The sequence below is a fragment of the Myotis nattereri genome (assembly GCF_964212035.1).
Source record: "Myotis nattereri genome assembly, chromosome: 13".
In the NCBI taxonomy this organism is placed as follows: domain Eukaryota; kingdom Metazoa; phylum Chordata; class Mammalia; order Chiroptera; family Vespertilionidae; genus Myotis; species Myotis nattereri.
Window position 1 is genome coordinate 31,093,732 of NC_138088.1, and position 15,048 is coordinate 31,108,779.

General features: G+C 34.0%; 1 protein-coding gene across 1 annotated transcript in view; it reads left to right on the top strand.

The window, feature by feature from the left end:
- PCDH15 (protocadherin related 15) overlaps window positions 1-15,048 on the top strand; it is a 1,196,276-nt gene that overhangs the window by 819,583 nt on the left and 361,645 nt on the right. The window contains exon 9 of the mRNA XM_081104785.1: window positions 191-346. Within this exon, the coding sequence (XP_080960911.1) occupies window positions 191-346 (156 nt within the window). The remainder of the gene's footprint in view (window positions 1-190; window positions 347-15,048) is intronic.

Consider the following 15,048-nt stretch of genomic DNA (forward strand, 5'->3'; position numbering starts at 1 on the left):
GGCACAAAATTGAACATGAAGTAATCTTAACCATTTTCTCTTGTTCTTCAAATAGTACAAATTGGATCAATTTGTGTAGATTATTATCATGTAAAAATGAACAAGCATAGAAAATTTTATTAAATAAGTGCTTTGACAGCAATAATAATAGGTGTTTTTTTTAAAAAAATGTACAATTTCTGCATTGCAGCCACCAATGAACATACACTCCATCGTGGTGAAAGTCCAATGTGTCAACAAAAAAGTGGGCACCGTTATCTACCATGAAGTTCGAATCGTGGTGAGAGACAGGAATGACAACTCACCCACATTCAAGCATGAAAGCTACTATGCCACTGTGAATGAGGTCAGTTTCTAAATGTTCTCTTTTTGGGTCCTTTTTTATACAAATAACTAAATATGCTATAAATGTTTTGAAATGAGTCTTCTGTAATAATAGGCTTACCTGTTTAGAAATATCAAGAAAATATTTCAAGGAAGAGGGCTGCAGAAGGAATAAGGTCTGGACAACTTCTGACATGCTTTTAGGAATTTTCTTTGCTACAGGAAAATTTTTACTTATTTATAGTAATGACCAAAGTATTAATGCTCATGATCATTATGCACAATTTTATACCTGAATTCACCTGTATTCCTACTGATGATCAAGATAAGCTATTTATTTTCATTGTAAGGAGAAGAACTAATTTATTTTCGTATCTCTGAAGTGCTAGCAGTAATTAAATACTGGAAGAAAATGTCTGGTTAGGATTCTATCAATTTAAACTCTTTCCTCAATTTTAAAATCATTTTGGTGTATTCAAAATACTTAAATACTAGAAGCCCAGCACGTGAAATTTCTCAGCCCCGCCCACCTGTGCCAGTCTTTGGTCTTTAGGGTGTTAGGGCTACAGGCCTTTTATAATATAGATAAATCACAACTAAATTCTTATAAGAAAATGCTGAAAAAATTATTAAAAATATTCAAAAAGTAATATTATTGCTCTAATATCATCTATTATGTGTACTTTAACAACAACAGAAAAAGGAGCCACATTTTAGCAGTTCTTCTTTACCTCCAAGATGCTCATTAAACCTTAAAAATATGTATCTACTTTATAGGACAAAATCAGTGTAATTAGGGTATTAGTTACACAGCACTGGGTCTTTAACCTCTGCAAGCTTTTTGAAATTGTTAGCATGTATCCTATTTATCTCAGCATTCTTCTATTCATAAGAAAATTAAGAAATGATGTTTTTCACAATCAGACTTTATAGTTCGTATTACTTTAAAATAAACACACTGTAAACTCCTCTTTTAAGTTTTAACAAGACAAGTTACTGGTTAGTCAAGGCTTAATCTTTCTGAGTTACCTTGATTTAACAGGTTTCTACTAAAAGAGACAGATGCTAATTAATGTAATTAATCAGGTTACATTATTAATTATTTTAGCATCTGAAGTATACTATTTCAATGAAATTTTGCTTTCTTTATTTCAGTGTTAATTTCATTTGGGCATAAACTTATTTTCAGGTGAATTATGTTAGGCACAGATCTAAATGTAATATCTACTTTTGTACCATATTTAAACTATTTCTGGATCCACATATTTAATTTTTGTAAATAAGTATATAATATTCAAATTGAAGTTCAAAGTATTAAATGTGAAAATGTGATTTAACTACTTCCACTTACCCCACCCAAACTTTTCAGCACCTTGCTGAAAAATAACCTTCTCAAATACTATTTTAATCATGTCATTCTCCTATTCAAAAATAGTATAATTTCAAATTATTGTCAGGGGAAAGGCCATTTATCTCCATTGACTGACTAAAGGCCTTCCATAATACAACCTTTGTCAATGTATTCTTAACTTCAGATTCTCTCTGACAAAGCCTCACTTCTTTCAGAATAATTTCCGCATCTCACAAATATTTCCACTTCTTGGGCTTTGCTCACACTGTTAATTTTACTTAGAATGGCATCCTCCTTACCTTGCAAGTCTACAAGTTTTATTCATCTTTTAAAGATTAACTCAGACTTATTTCTATTTCCTATTTCTAAAGTTGTCCCCAAATATTCACATTCATTTATCTTCAGTTTTTCCAAACTCTAAAATCCTGCAGCACATGGATAAATGTAAATTACAGTGACAAAACTTATAGAAAAGTCAAACATTTTATCTGCATAGGTCCAGGGTTCTTTACAAAGCTGTCCATATATGGTTTTCTCTCAATGCATTTCCCTATAGCCAACTGAAATAATCCTATTTCACTGTTACTGTGGTCATATTTTCCATAGTTTGATAATTATATCCCCTTTGGATTTTGCTCATAATCTTATATCTATTTTCTTGAAAAAAAAAAGTTTATTTAAACCTAAAAACATAACTGCAAGGAAATAAACAAATTTTACTGTTCTTCTAATCCTTTATTTATTTGAGTAGTTCTTCCATAGTAGTAGTTCTCTTAGTTTCCTTGGCTTGAAGGAATATGTATTTCCATTGGAAAAATACACTGACATTATATATACTTATATGTATATACGTGTACGTTTATGTGTGTATACTCCAACTACAATGCTGCCTTTAAAATAAATTTAAATGAATTACATTTTACTCTTCTGTGAAAGATTGCAAATTATTTTCTATGCTGTCTCTTTTTATTTTGTTTTATTTTAAAAATATATTTGTATTGATTTCAGAGAGGAAGGGAGAGGGAGAGAGTGACAGAAACATCAATGATGAGAGAGAATCACCAATTGGCTGCCTCCTGTATGCACCGCACTGGGAATCGAGCCCACAACCTGGGCATGTGTCCTGACCAGGAATCAAACTGTGACCTCTTGATTCATAGGTGGATGCTCAACCACTGAGCCATGCCACCTGGGCCTGTCACCTTTTAGTATAGGCATGCAGTTAATGCAGAATGATCTCAATGGTGTGTATATTCTTTTAATCACTCAGGGTTTAATAGATTGTTGGTGTCAAAATATTTTACACTTCATTAAAATCCATAAGACAGGTATAAAGTCATTATAACAGATGTATAAAAGAAGTTTCCAAAATTAAAGTTCTGATTAGTCACTTTCCTTGTTCACTATGAGAACACTGAGCCCTGATCGGCTACATTACACATTAAACTGGTCACAAAGTTGGGAGTAAAACCTACATTTTTGGTTCAATCATCCCTTCATTGCTTATTGATAGACATCCTATTAACTAAATTACAACCATTTTCATGTAACTGATTTAAAAATAAATATCAGGGTTTTTACTTATAATATTGTATCATAATATTATAACTACAATCAGTGCTTTTATGGATGCATGAAATATTAGTCTTTTACAGCCTTTGTAAGCATGTTCTTCTATTAGTATGTCAAAAACTCTAATGCCTATATCTAAATGCTGAGCAAGGACTATAATGAGGTTTATAATTCCTTGTTTGTGAACAAGACATAAGATATTGCAAGTATTTTTCTCTGGGTAATTTAAGACTCTCTCTCAAAATGAACGTCTTGCTCAACTACATGTGTAATAGTTGTAATAGCCAGCATAACATAGAAGGTGTTTAATATTAGCTGATATATTAGCTGATATCATATGTATGTTTAATTAACATATTTATTTTACCCTACTTCAAGTGCTGTTATACTTAGTTCTCTTAACATGGCATGATAATGTCCTTCAACAATACTCATTAGATTAATGTGCTCATTAATTTTAAAAATTGGATTCTAAAATATTTTAGTTTTTTTAAGGTTTAACAGAATGATTTAAAACATTTTAATGATGCTCTTAATAAGCAGGAACCAAAAGCTGAATTTCATTCAAATTAAACCATAGAAATATATGAGAATCTCTCTCTTGTTTTCTCTCTCTCTTTCTTCCCTCATACACACACATACACACGTGCATGCACATGCACACACACATGCAAACTCTAAGTCTACCTTATTTGATTTTTTGACTGTTATTCAAATGTTTATATATTTATAAAACTTAAATGTAATATAAGTGGATAAATATTTGTCTTTAGAAATATGTTTCTTATAATAAATAATATGTTCAAAGCTTAGACTTTGTTATAATGAAAGTGATTCATGAAATGGAATGATTATATTTTTATTATTTATTTAAACTATATCAGAGCTATTTGTATATAAATAATATTTAATAAAAGTAATGGAATAACCATATAGCCCTCATCCAATTTCCCCTTCTGCTAATATCTTTCATTAGTATGATACATTGTTTTTTAATAACTAATGAACCAACAGTGAAACATTATTTACTTGAATCAATATTTTATTCAGATTTTCTTTTTTTATCTAATATTTTAGTTCCTTAATATTTTCTTGACTTTAATGACCTTAATAGTTTCCAGGAGTAGGACGGTTTATAGATTATTTCTTATTTTGGGTTTACCTGATATTTCCACATGATGATAGCTTTTGTTCAGGAATACCACAACATTGATGCTGTATTCTTCCCAGTACAGAGTAAGAGAGACATACAGTGTCAATGTGTTCCATTACTAGTAATGTTAGCTTTTTATTGCTCTAGTAAGTTAATGTCTGCCTATTCTTTTCTACTTTACTTACTAATTATTTTTAATTAATAATTAATAAGTACTTAAAACTATTTGGTGAGGAATGACTTTAAGACTTGGTAAATATCTTGTTTCTCATCATATCTCACTCACACTTTTTTTAGTGTTTTATGAAACATTGATTTGTTGAAAAACCATTGATGACAATGCAAATTATTGTGGTGTATATATTTTCTTCATTTTATTTTATTCCCCCTTGCTCATTTAGTGGGTGCTTTTCAGGCATTATGAAATGCACTGGCAATAAATGTTTGGTTACTAATGAGAAGGTTAGCATACTGAAATCATAGTGAGTATGGGAATTTATGAAATAATTTGCTTGCTGAAAACCAACCTGTTTGCAATAGCAGTTATTATTCAATATGAGTTTTCTAAAATGCAGGCAAGAACTAAGTTGAATTTATTTGTTTTTCTGTAAAATATTTCAAAAGCATTTTTCCTTAGGGCTAAACATAATTTATCTTTGATGGAATCCATCATCCATATTGCATAATTTCATATTATCTGTATATCTTGGGTTCCCTTATGTGTCAAGTTCTATTTATTTCCTCTTGTTTCCCCTCTTCTCAAACGTTTGTTATTAGTAAATTATGAAATTTCTGAAATAATATATTTCATAGTACTTGAGACAATCTGTGTTGCAGTCTTTATCTACCAAATATTAGAATCATGACATCAAGCAGAAGCTCTCTTAGCCTAAAATTGCTTGACTATAAAGTAAGTATAATAACAAAAAATAATGTTACATGGTTATATTAAGAATTAAAAATGATAATGCTTTTTTAAAAGTACTTAGTACAGGTTTTGGCCTTATACTTTATAACTAGTGATGTATTTAAAAATCCAGGGGATCTTCACAAATGAAATGCAAGAAAAAATACATTTGTAAGCAGGCAGTAATTAGTGGCATATCATTAAGAACTTCACCTTTCCTCAGTGGTGAAAAGACATTATCTTTGAATCTATCCAATTTGAGCTTTAAACTTATCTGATCAAACTTTTTTAGCTTTGTGGTATTCTTTCACAATGTATCATGACTGTATCATCTTCTTCCATTTAAAATGTGCAGTTTTGAAATCCGTTCTTATCAAAGTAATTCTGGTAGATTGAAGAGCACAGATGGTCTTCATGATGAAGTATTACAATGAAATTCCATATATAGCTAAGTATTTAAAAACCATTTTATTTGTATTATATATTTCATATATAATTTAGATGACTTTTTATGCAAGTTAAATATTATCTTTTAGAAATATAGTCCATGGCATTAAAAACTTGATGACTATCTCCAACTATTCATGGAATAAACATCAATGGACCTTCAGAGTTTCTTTGAATAGACACTACTAGCATTTACTCTAACATCAAAAACTTCTGGGGGAAGAAATAAGACTAAGCCCTAGTTCCTTTTACTTGTCCCAGTTCTTCTCCTCCAAGGGATTTGCACATTCTTTCTAGAAAGCAAGATATATACAGTAAGGGAAGAAAAAAGAGATGAAGAATAAAGCAATGGAAAGAAACACATAAAATATTTTTTTCTAATTTAAACATGTAAATGTAATCAATGTTTCAGCTGCCCTAAAAAATTTAAGAATTTTATTATTTAACCTTTTATTTTTTTAATACTCCCACCCAAGCATACTTTTTTTTATTGATCTTTAGAGAGATTGTGGAAGAGAGGGAGAAGGGAAGAAGAGGGAGAAGAGAGAGAGAGAGAGAGAAAGAAAGAGAGAGATGTGAGAGAGACACATTGACTGGTTGGCTCCTGCAGGCACCCCTGCTGATCAAACCTGCAACTGAGGTACTTTCCCTTGGCTGGGAATTGAAACCTTGATCCTTCCATTCTTGGCCCTACACTCCAACACTCTGACCACTGAGCAAACTGGCCAGGGCTAAACTTTTCAAATTTAATGGGCTATTGCATATATTATATATTCAATCTAAAGCTAATTGTTCTGCAGCTTTTACTAATGATGAGTAGAGTTATTTGTCACCCTCTCGAATAAGCTATTCTCTTATTTTGAAGATACTTATGAGTTTGCCTTTAATACTTTCTTCAGAGGAAGTGATTTTCAATATTAATTATATAACTTCCATAATAGACATGGAGTGAAGATTTTAATCACAGATGCAAAAACTATTTGTAGTAAAGGCACATGAAGAACATGTAATTTTCTATTTTTTCTCCTTGATTTTAATACTCACTGCATGATAGCATCCACTGAATGTGAATTCAAAAATGTGTATTATTTGCTATCAATGATAGGAAGATTTAAGATAAACTTCAAAGATGCATTTGATTTGGATAAATGTTTGAATAAAATAAATATTATATTAGTGAGTTAATATATACCCAATATAATGACCACAGAAATAATGATTTGACCAATAATATGTTACCAATAAATAATTATAGATTCAGAGATAATGTAATTTCATCATTGTGAGAAAAAGCTTAAGTTCTCAACAAAATTCCACTAACCATTATCTGTTTACAAATTTATCACTCCACTTTATTTGTGGGGAACCCTTGTCTTTCAAACATATCAAATATATGAGTATTTCTAAAGCATATTAGAAACAATAGGGTTGACTTCTGAGAGGAGGAGGTTAAACCTGAATCATAGTCATAGGATGAATGGCTTATAATTTGGAAAAATTATTATCATATGGAAGCTGATCTTTAGACCATACAGTATAATTGAGAAGACCCTGAAAATAACTGTAGGGGTAAGAAGAAGAGAATAGCTAATTATTTTTAAATATGGCTATTTTGCAGCACTACATAAATTAGAGTTTAGGAATGAATTGGCAATACCAGGCATAGATTACTAAGAAAGCACTGTGGTAATCATCAAAGGGTCACAGAGGGTGATCGAAGTACTAACAGATTGTATAGCCACTATTTTGGTGACAGTAGCAATTGTTCCATAGAGTGCCATATAGTATGTATATAGGCATTGATAAATGATAACATGGAAATCTAATCCTACCTCTGCAGAAGCAAATACTCAATTTTATTTGTTTGCTGAAGAGAAATGGGATCAGGGATGTATTATTCACTTCTTCAGAGAAACAGAATTGATACATAGATATAGATGATAGATAAGATAGATAGATAGATAGATAGATAGATAGATAGATAGATAGATAGATAGATAGATAGATGATAGATAGATAGATAGATAGATAGATAGATAGATAGATAGAGCAAGGAATATATATTATAAGGAATTGACTTATGTAATTATGGAAGCTGAGAGATCCCAAGATCTCCAATGGGCAAGCTGGAAACTCAGGCATGCTGATGGGGTAGCCCCAGTCCAAAGTCTGAGATAGAAAAATGGATGGTATAAGTTCTCACCTGAGTTTAAGTCTGAAGTCAAGAAATGACAGATACCCCAGCTCAAAAACAGTCAGACAGTGAGAGTGAATTCATTCCTTACTCAGCCTTTTTGTTCTATCCAGCCCTTCAACAGATTGACGAGGCCTTCTCATATTTGGGAGGGCACTCTGCTCTACTCAAGCTCCTGATTAAATGTTAATCTTGTCCAGAAACACCTTTACAGACACATCCAGAACAATGTTTAGTCAAATATCTGGGCATCCCTTGGCCCAGTCAAGTTGACACTTAAAATTAACAACCACAAGAGATATGGATTCATGCTACACAAATGTGAGAGAAGATCATAACATTGTTGTATCATTGCTCATTAAACTTGGGGGAGTGACACCAGTTGATAACAGAATGTTATCTTTTGTTGGGTGTCTTTTTCTTAAGAGTGTAATTGGTATGAAATGTCTTCTGGCATACACTAAATCAGACAAAGATATTGGCGATTGAAAAATAAACGTGTACCAATCTAATGTAGACTGATATTGCATTTGATCCTCTAAAGATAATGTGTCTTTTTTAATAATATCTATTACTAAAATGGAAATAGGGCACCTGCTACCATTGATAGCATTGTCATGAAATCATTAATATATGAAAACTTTCATGTAGTGAATTCTAGTTCAACTTATATATGTCTGTGACTCTTTAGAGATTCTATCTTTTTTTAGAAGATAGAGAAGAGAAACCAAAACCCTTGTATTATGATGAAATTTGTAAGAAAGTAAAATCTCATCCAATGCATTTTAAATCATTCCTTAGGGTAGCTTTGTCTTGGAAAGGTTTTTTTACTCTTTTGTATCAATTATTTCCCAGTGAATTGGTTCTATATTAGTTGTACTTTTATTTTAAAAAAATGCTCTTTTCTTCTGGACTCTAGTACAATTTCTCTTTAAAGCCATTAAACTTATCTGATGGAATTGTTTTCAAATATATGGAAAAGATTATTTTAGATATTCATAAATTATATAGTTTACCAAATTATTTCTATCAATGTGTTTTTATGAAAATATAGTACATGTGACTCTAGGAAATATTCAATATATATTTATATATGTCATAAAATTATATATGTCATAAAATACAAGGTCATTAATGCCTGTGGCATATATATATATGTATATATATATATATATATATATATATATATATATATATATATATATTAACACAATATTGTGATTCATGGAGTGCTTTCCAACATTCATCCTTCTCAATATCTTCTTCAAAGTGAACAACATACCATTTACTTTCTGAATATTAAGTTGGTCTACAATGACATTAGCATCATGATTGTGTAAGATATCCTTCCTTTAAATCCCCCCTTTTAGCAAATAAAAATAAGCATCCAGCCCTTCCACTCTCAAAAAAAAAAAAATATGGAAAAAATATCCTCCATGGAGGATTAAAATAATAAAAGGTCCCAAAGTACCTCTGTGGTGATTGTGGGAGCCAGCATACACCAAGAGACCTGGAAGTAGTCCCAACCACCTATGCATCAGGTAATCAGGCCAATCTCATTGGGGCTATGGAACCAACAGAAGCCAGCAAACTGGTCCCAAATCTTCTGGGAAATGGTCTGGGCAGCCTGGGAAACCTTGGGCAGATAGCCTTGGATGATAAAGACTTTGTTAGAGTCCAGCCTGCCTGAAGAGAGCCTCCAGCACTCCGTTTGCAACAACAGCAACAACAAAATAATGCAAGTTTGGAGTTTGGATGCATTAAAGAAGAGGGTAAGACAAACGTGGTCAGTGCCCATCCTCCTTCCAAGGCTGTATGTACAGTGCCTCCCAAGCTAGCAGGACCTCTCCTGCAGGGGAACAGAACAGTCAGCAGCTGCCTCGTTTACTCCAGCTGTGTGACATGCTGCTGAGTTGTATCCGATGGGGAGAAACGAATTTCCTCCACCTCCATGACTCAGGAGAGGGAGGAGATTGGAAAAGAGGCAGATAAGAATTCAAAGGACACTACATGGATGAGGTTCCTGCTGACTTTGTTTAGACTCCAGTAGGAAGCCGGCCCACAGGCTACTTGGAGGACACCATACAAGGATCCCCCAACCTGATCTGTGGACACTCTAACACTCCAAGTGCTAAACCCACGCCACCGCCCCCCCCCCCCCCCATTTTGTGGCCAACTTCTTGTGTGCACTCACCAGTGTAATGATGAGAGAGAGCTCTTTGGTAAACAGGGAATATGCTCAGAAAATCAGGGCAAGGGCTGTGAGCAAGGGCAAAACCACAAACTTGACGGCAGCACCATCTACTGGAAAATCAAGTTTCCAGCAGTCAAGCTGGCGAGTTATATAAGAACCAGAGAAGATACACAAGCTTAAGAATTAGACGCAGAAGTAACCAAAAGTCTGAAGCAGGTATATTAAACAAGGTTGCAGAAAATTCCAGATGTAAGTTGGACCAACAAAAATTATCTCCAACTCAGTGACAATTAGGAAAATATTGAGATGTCTGATACTTCAAAATGCAAAAGCAGCAACACAAAATTTCAAGGAACATGAAGAACCAAAGAAAAGTCATCACCAAAAGAAACAATCTACAATAATCGAACTAAAAAATATGGGTATTGGTGATTTACCTGATAAAAAATTCAGAATAGCTCTTTCTAGGAATCTAAATGGGCAACAAGAAAGCATAGAAAGACAATTCAATGAAATCAGAAAACGATACATAAACAAAATGAAAAATTTAACAACTAGAAATCATCAAAATGAAACAGACAGAAGTTTTGGAGCTGAATAATTCAATGAACAAAATGAAAAATACAACAGAAAGTATCTGCAATAGAATAGAACAAACATCTTACCTAATAATAGACAAACATGTAAATTAACCGCCCCACTGCTACGCTCACCAGCCAATCAGGAGAGTATGCAAATTAACCCAACAAAGATGGCGATTAGTTTGCATATGTAGGGGCGAAGTGGCGGAGCCAAGACTGAAGGCTCCATCTGGAGCCAAGAGGACTGAAGGGTCCGTCCAGAGCAAAGGCCTGGGCCCTGGGTGCTGGAGGAAATCTGGTACCGGCAGCCAGGGGAAGGGAAGGCCTATTGCACGAATCTTTTCATGCAATGGGCCTCTAGTATTAAATAAGGTGTCTTTAAACAAAAACATACATAAAATAAGGTTAGGTATTGATCAATTGATAAAAACTTTATAACTGGAGGCTTACAAGAACTTAACCCTGTATTCTCCTAGCAATGCGATAACCTTGTATTCCCCTAGGAGCAATGATTTAGTCCTTGTTCATTCAGTGTTTGTGGTAACTTTATAGAAAATAACTACCTAGTGTAATGAAAATCAACAGTATTTATATGAAAATGTGAATACAATGCTTCTGTGGGGAAATATTGCCAGTTGAGATTATTAAGGACAAATGTTTGCTTTTGGGAGCATAGTTCATAATTTGCAGGTTGGCTTGAGTAGCTATGGATCATAAGATATCTAGACAGTTAACAGAACTGCTCACTTTTTACATTCACATTCTAATTTCTCTCATGCATCTTTTTGAAATATTGAATTTTCTTGCATTGGTTTTCTTTAATGTTTACATATTTTGCATTTATTTATACATTTTTTTGTATCTCCCAATAGCTGTATAAAATTGTTTGTGAAAGAACACATGAACTAAATAAGTTATACCCTCAGGCAGCTACCCAAGCTAATAATCATCCCATACATAAAATGCCCTTCAGAAAAACAAATTTATTTTTCTGAGACTTGTTGACATGTTAAAGGCCATAGACCATGGCTATTTGCATGGTGGATGTGCCCTGAAACTGTGAATAATAAAGTATAGGGCAATACATTATAATAAACTACCTGACTGTCATGTGAAGAATTAAACTTCCACTTACTATTTAAAAATTCACAAAGCACCAGTGTGCAATGTCCCCTGTGTTGAGAATAAGTTAGGGTAATGTGTGTGTATTTATATTCATCTAATATGTGTGTGCTCATAGATATGTATATATTTCTATTGGTTGTACATAAAGAAAATTAAAGAAGCAGGATTCTGAAATCTACTATTTTTAAAAACTATTTTGTGTATTCCAACTCTCTATTGTTTATGTACATCTAGTATAGATTATTTTATTGGAGCCCTTTTTGTCTTGCCAGACTTTCCCTATTAGCACAACATATGTTATCTTCTTTTTTCCTTAGCTATTTCTGTTATACTAGTTTCAAATATTCCACACCATAGTGCATATCTGAACAGGCTAACTACCTGAGTCATAGATTGTGTTTGTAATGTGTAGATCCATTTTAGTTTTGATGTTTTAATTCAACCCATGACAGTGATTTTCTTTGCCAACAAAGATGTTTGAATAAATACTTTTAAGTTTATTTTATTAGATATCTGGAAATAAATTGTTGTCATTCAATTTTAAAATTTACATAATTTAAAAATCAAATCATAGCTATATAAGAATGATAGAAGTTTCATGAGAGAGAACAATGTCCTTTGGGAGAAAAATTACACTAAAAATATATAAATTTTACTTGGAAGCCTTTTAGTTAACTAACATTTCCACTAAACCCATCCCCCAATGGTCTTTTAGTGCTACATGTGCTATTTTTTTTATTGGGGTAACTTTGGTTAAGGATCATATAGGTTTCATTTATAGATTCCTATGATACAAGATCTGTATATTACACTGTGTGCCCTCCACCCAAAGTCAAATCATTGGTCACCATACATTAGGCCGAGTTCATCCCCCACCTTCCCCACTCCCTTCCCTCTGGCAGCCACAACATTGCTGTTTGTGTCCACGAGCTTCAGCTTTATATCCACATATGAGTGAAATCATATGGTTCTTATCTTTTTATGACTGGCTTATTTCACTTAGTATCATATTCTAAAGGTCCATCCATCTTGTCGCAAATGGCAGCATTTCATCTTTTCTTATGGCTAAATAGTATTCCATTGTGTATATGAACCACATCTTCTTTATCCAGTCCTCTATTGCAGGACACTTTGGTTGTCTCTATGTCTTGGCCAACGTGAATAATGCTGCAATGAACATAGGGTGCATATATCTTTGTGAATACATGATTTCCAGTTTTGGGGGATATACCAGGTATACCCAGGAGAGGGATTGCTTGGTCAGATGGTAACTCTACCAAGTAAAGGCTACATATGCTATTTAAGCTGTATCCTCTCACTTCATTCTCAGGTCTCTTTGACCTGCAGAAAGTAAAAAATGTGCCTTTTAAAGCTACCTGCCTGGAGGATTGATTTTATAAATACCCACTGAATGAAATGGGATGCTGAAATCTACCACTGTTGTACTTTGCACTTTTGGTATATTTTTAAAATCATAATTGCATTGTATTTTTCTAAATCGGAGGCTATAAACTGCAGGAGTTACTGTGCCACTGGATGTATTTTGTTTCTTCATTAAATGTGCCGGGGTTTAGCCCCAGCGGGTCCAGGGTTCCCAAAGGTGTGGACGGAGACGGCGAAGAATGAAGGACACGAAGACTGCTGATCAGCATAGCCAGATTCTCTCTTTATTGTCCTGTTACATCTGTATTTATACCATTTGATCCTATAAGCATGACTCTATAATCACATCATGGTATGTTTTGGGTCCTCCCTTGACCTACAGTTCCTTTTTTCATGGCCATAGTTTCTTATCTGACCTTTGCCAAAAATCCCATCTCCATCTAGTTCTGTTGAGTTTAATCCTATCCATTCTATTCCAAAGGTTTAGGGCGTTTGTTATCTCCATTCGAAGGTCACTACTCTACTGTTCTGTTAAGCTACGAGGAAGTAACTGAAGGAGATTATCCTAAGTAAAGATTATGTAGTTTAAGCGTGATTGTTCGTAGTTAAGGTGATTAACTACCCGCCTGGCCCTTAGTTAAGGGGTTTTACTGATTTATTCCCTTCCTTGGTCTTGTTAATCCCTAACTCCAGGGAAAAACCCCTACCTAGGGAAACAACCTTTCTATCTAGCTAGAGGTGGCCTTGGTTAAAACACATAACGCTAAGAGGGGGAGTAAACATATTAAGAACAGTATGCAATGTACGTCAGGTCCCTTGAAACATATGCTGTGTAGATGTTTCTTCCCTGCAGCGACTGTGTCAAGCAGCAAGGGTGGACCGGCTTCCGGCATAAATGTATAATTTATTTCTCTAAAATCTGTTGCCAACCTTAAAATGAAAAGGTTACTTATAAAATTAGACTGTTAGAAGACCCAGTAACAGTGACTCCTTATTCCACTGTGCCAAGAATTTGCTGGGCTGAGGAGCAAATACCACCTCAGAGAGGGTCCGTGCTCCCCCGCTGGTATCATTCCCATCAGGCTGTTGAAGGTGATCTATAAATAAGTTGGACTATAACTAATGGGTAGGGATACTCAGGTAAAGCTTGAGGAATGGAGACTCTGGATGCAGGGTCTCATTGTGCAAAGACCTACAGGTAAGACAAAATCACAGTGATTCTGTGGTGGAGATGAATCTGTAACAATAAAAACGTAATATGCTAATTAGACTCTAAGTCCTTCTGGACGACCCTCAGGACGATCTTCCGGATGAAGCCTGGGCTGCCAGGGGGAAACAAGCTTCTGCAGCTGTGCGGGCCGAGCCCCTGGCACGAATCTAGTGCATCGGGCCTCTAGTAAGAAGTAAAGCCAAACAACAAATCCTGGTTGTATTTGCCTCATTAAGTTTTGTGGTGGTTGTTTTAATCCAAATGAAAATATATGACCAACTCCTGTCACATAACAGCTTTCTACTCAAACAATCTTGTGAGCACGAAGAAATGCCCAGCTTTCTTTCTCCTTTGCTAGCTGGGGCATCTGTTGTCTTCGACATTCTTGCTTAAACTTACCACTTGCATGCAATTACCAACCTGAACTTTATTGAGCTCTCTGAAACGCTTTTTGTTTTTAAACAGAGTAACTCACTTGCACATACAATTTAAATCCTCGCTTGTAGATAACTTAATGCATTAAGGCGTTTTTAAGGAGGAACAACAGATGCATTTTCTCCACAGGGGCTAAGACGCTAATAGTCATAAATTGGTCCAAATGTGCTGC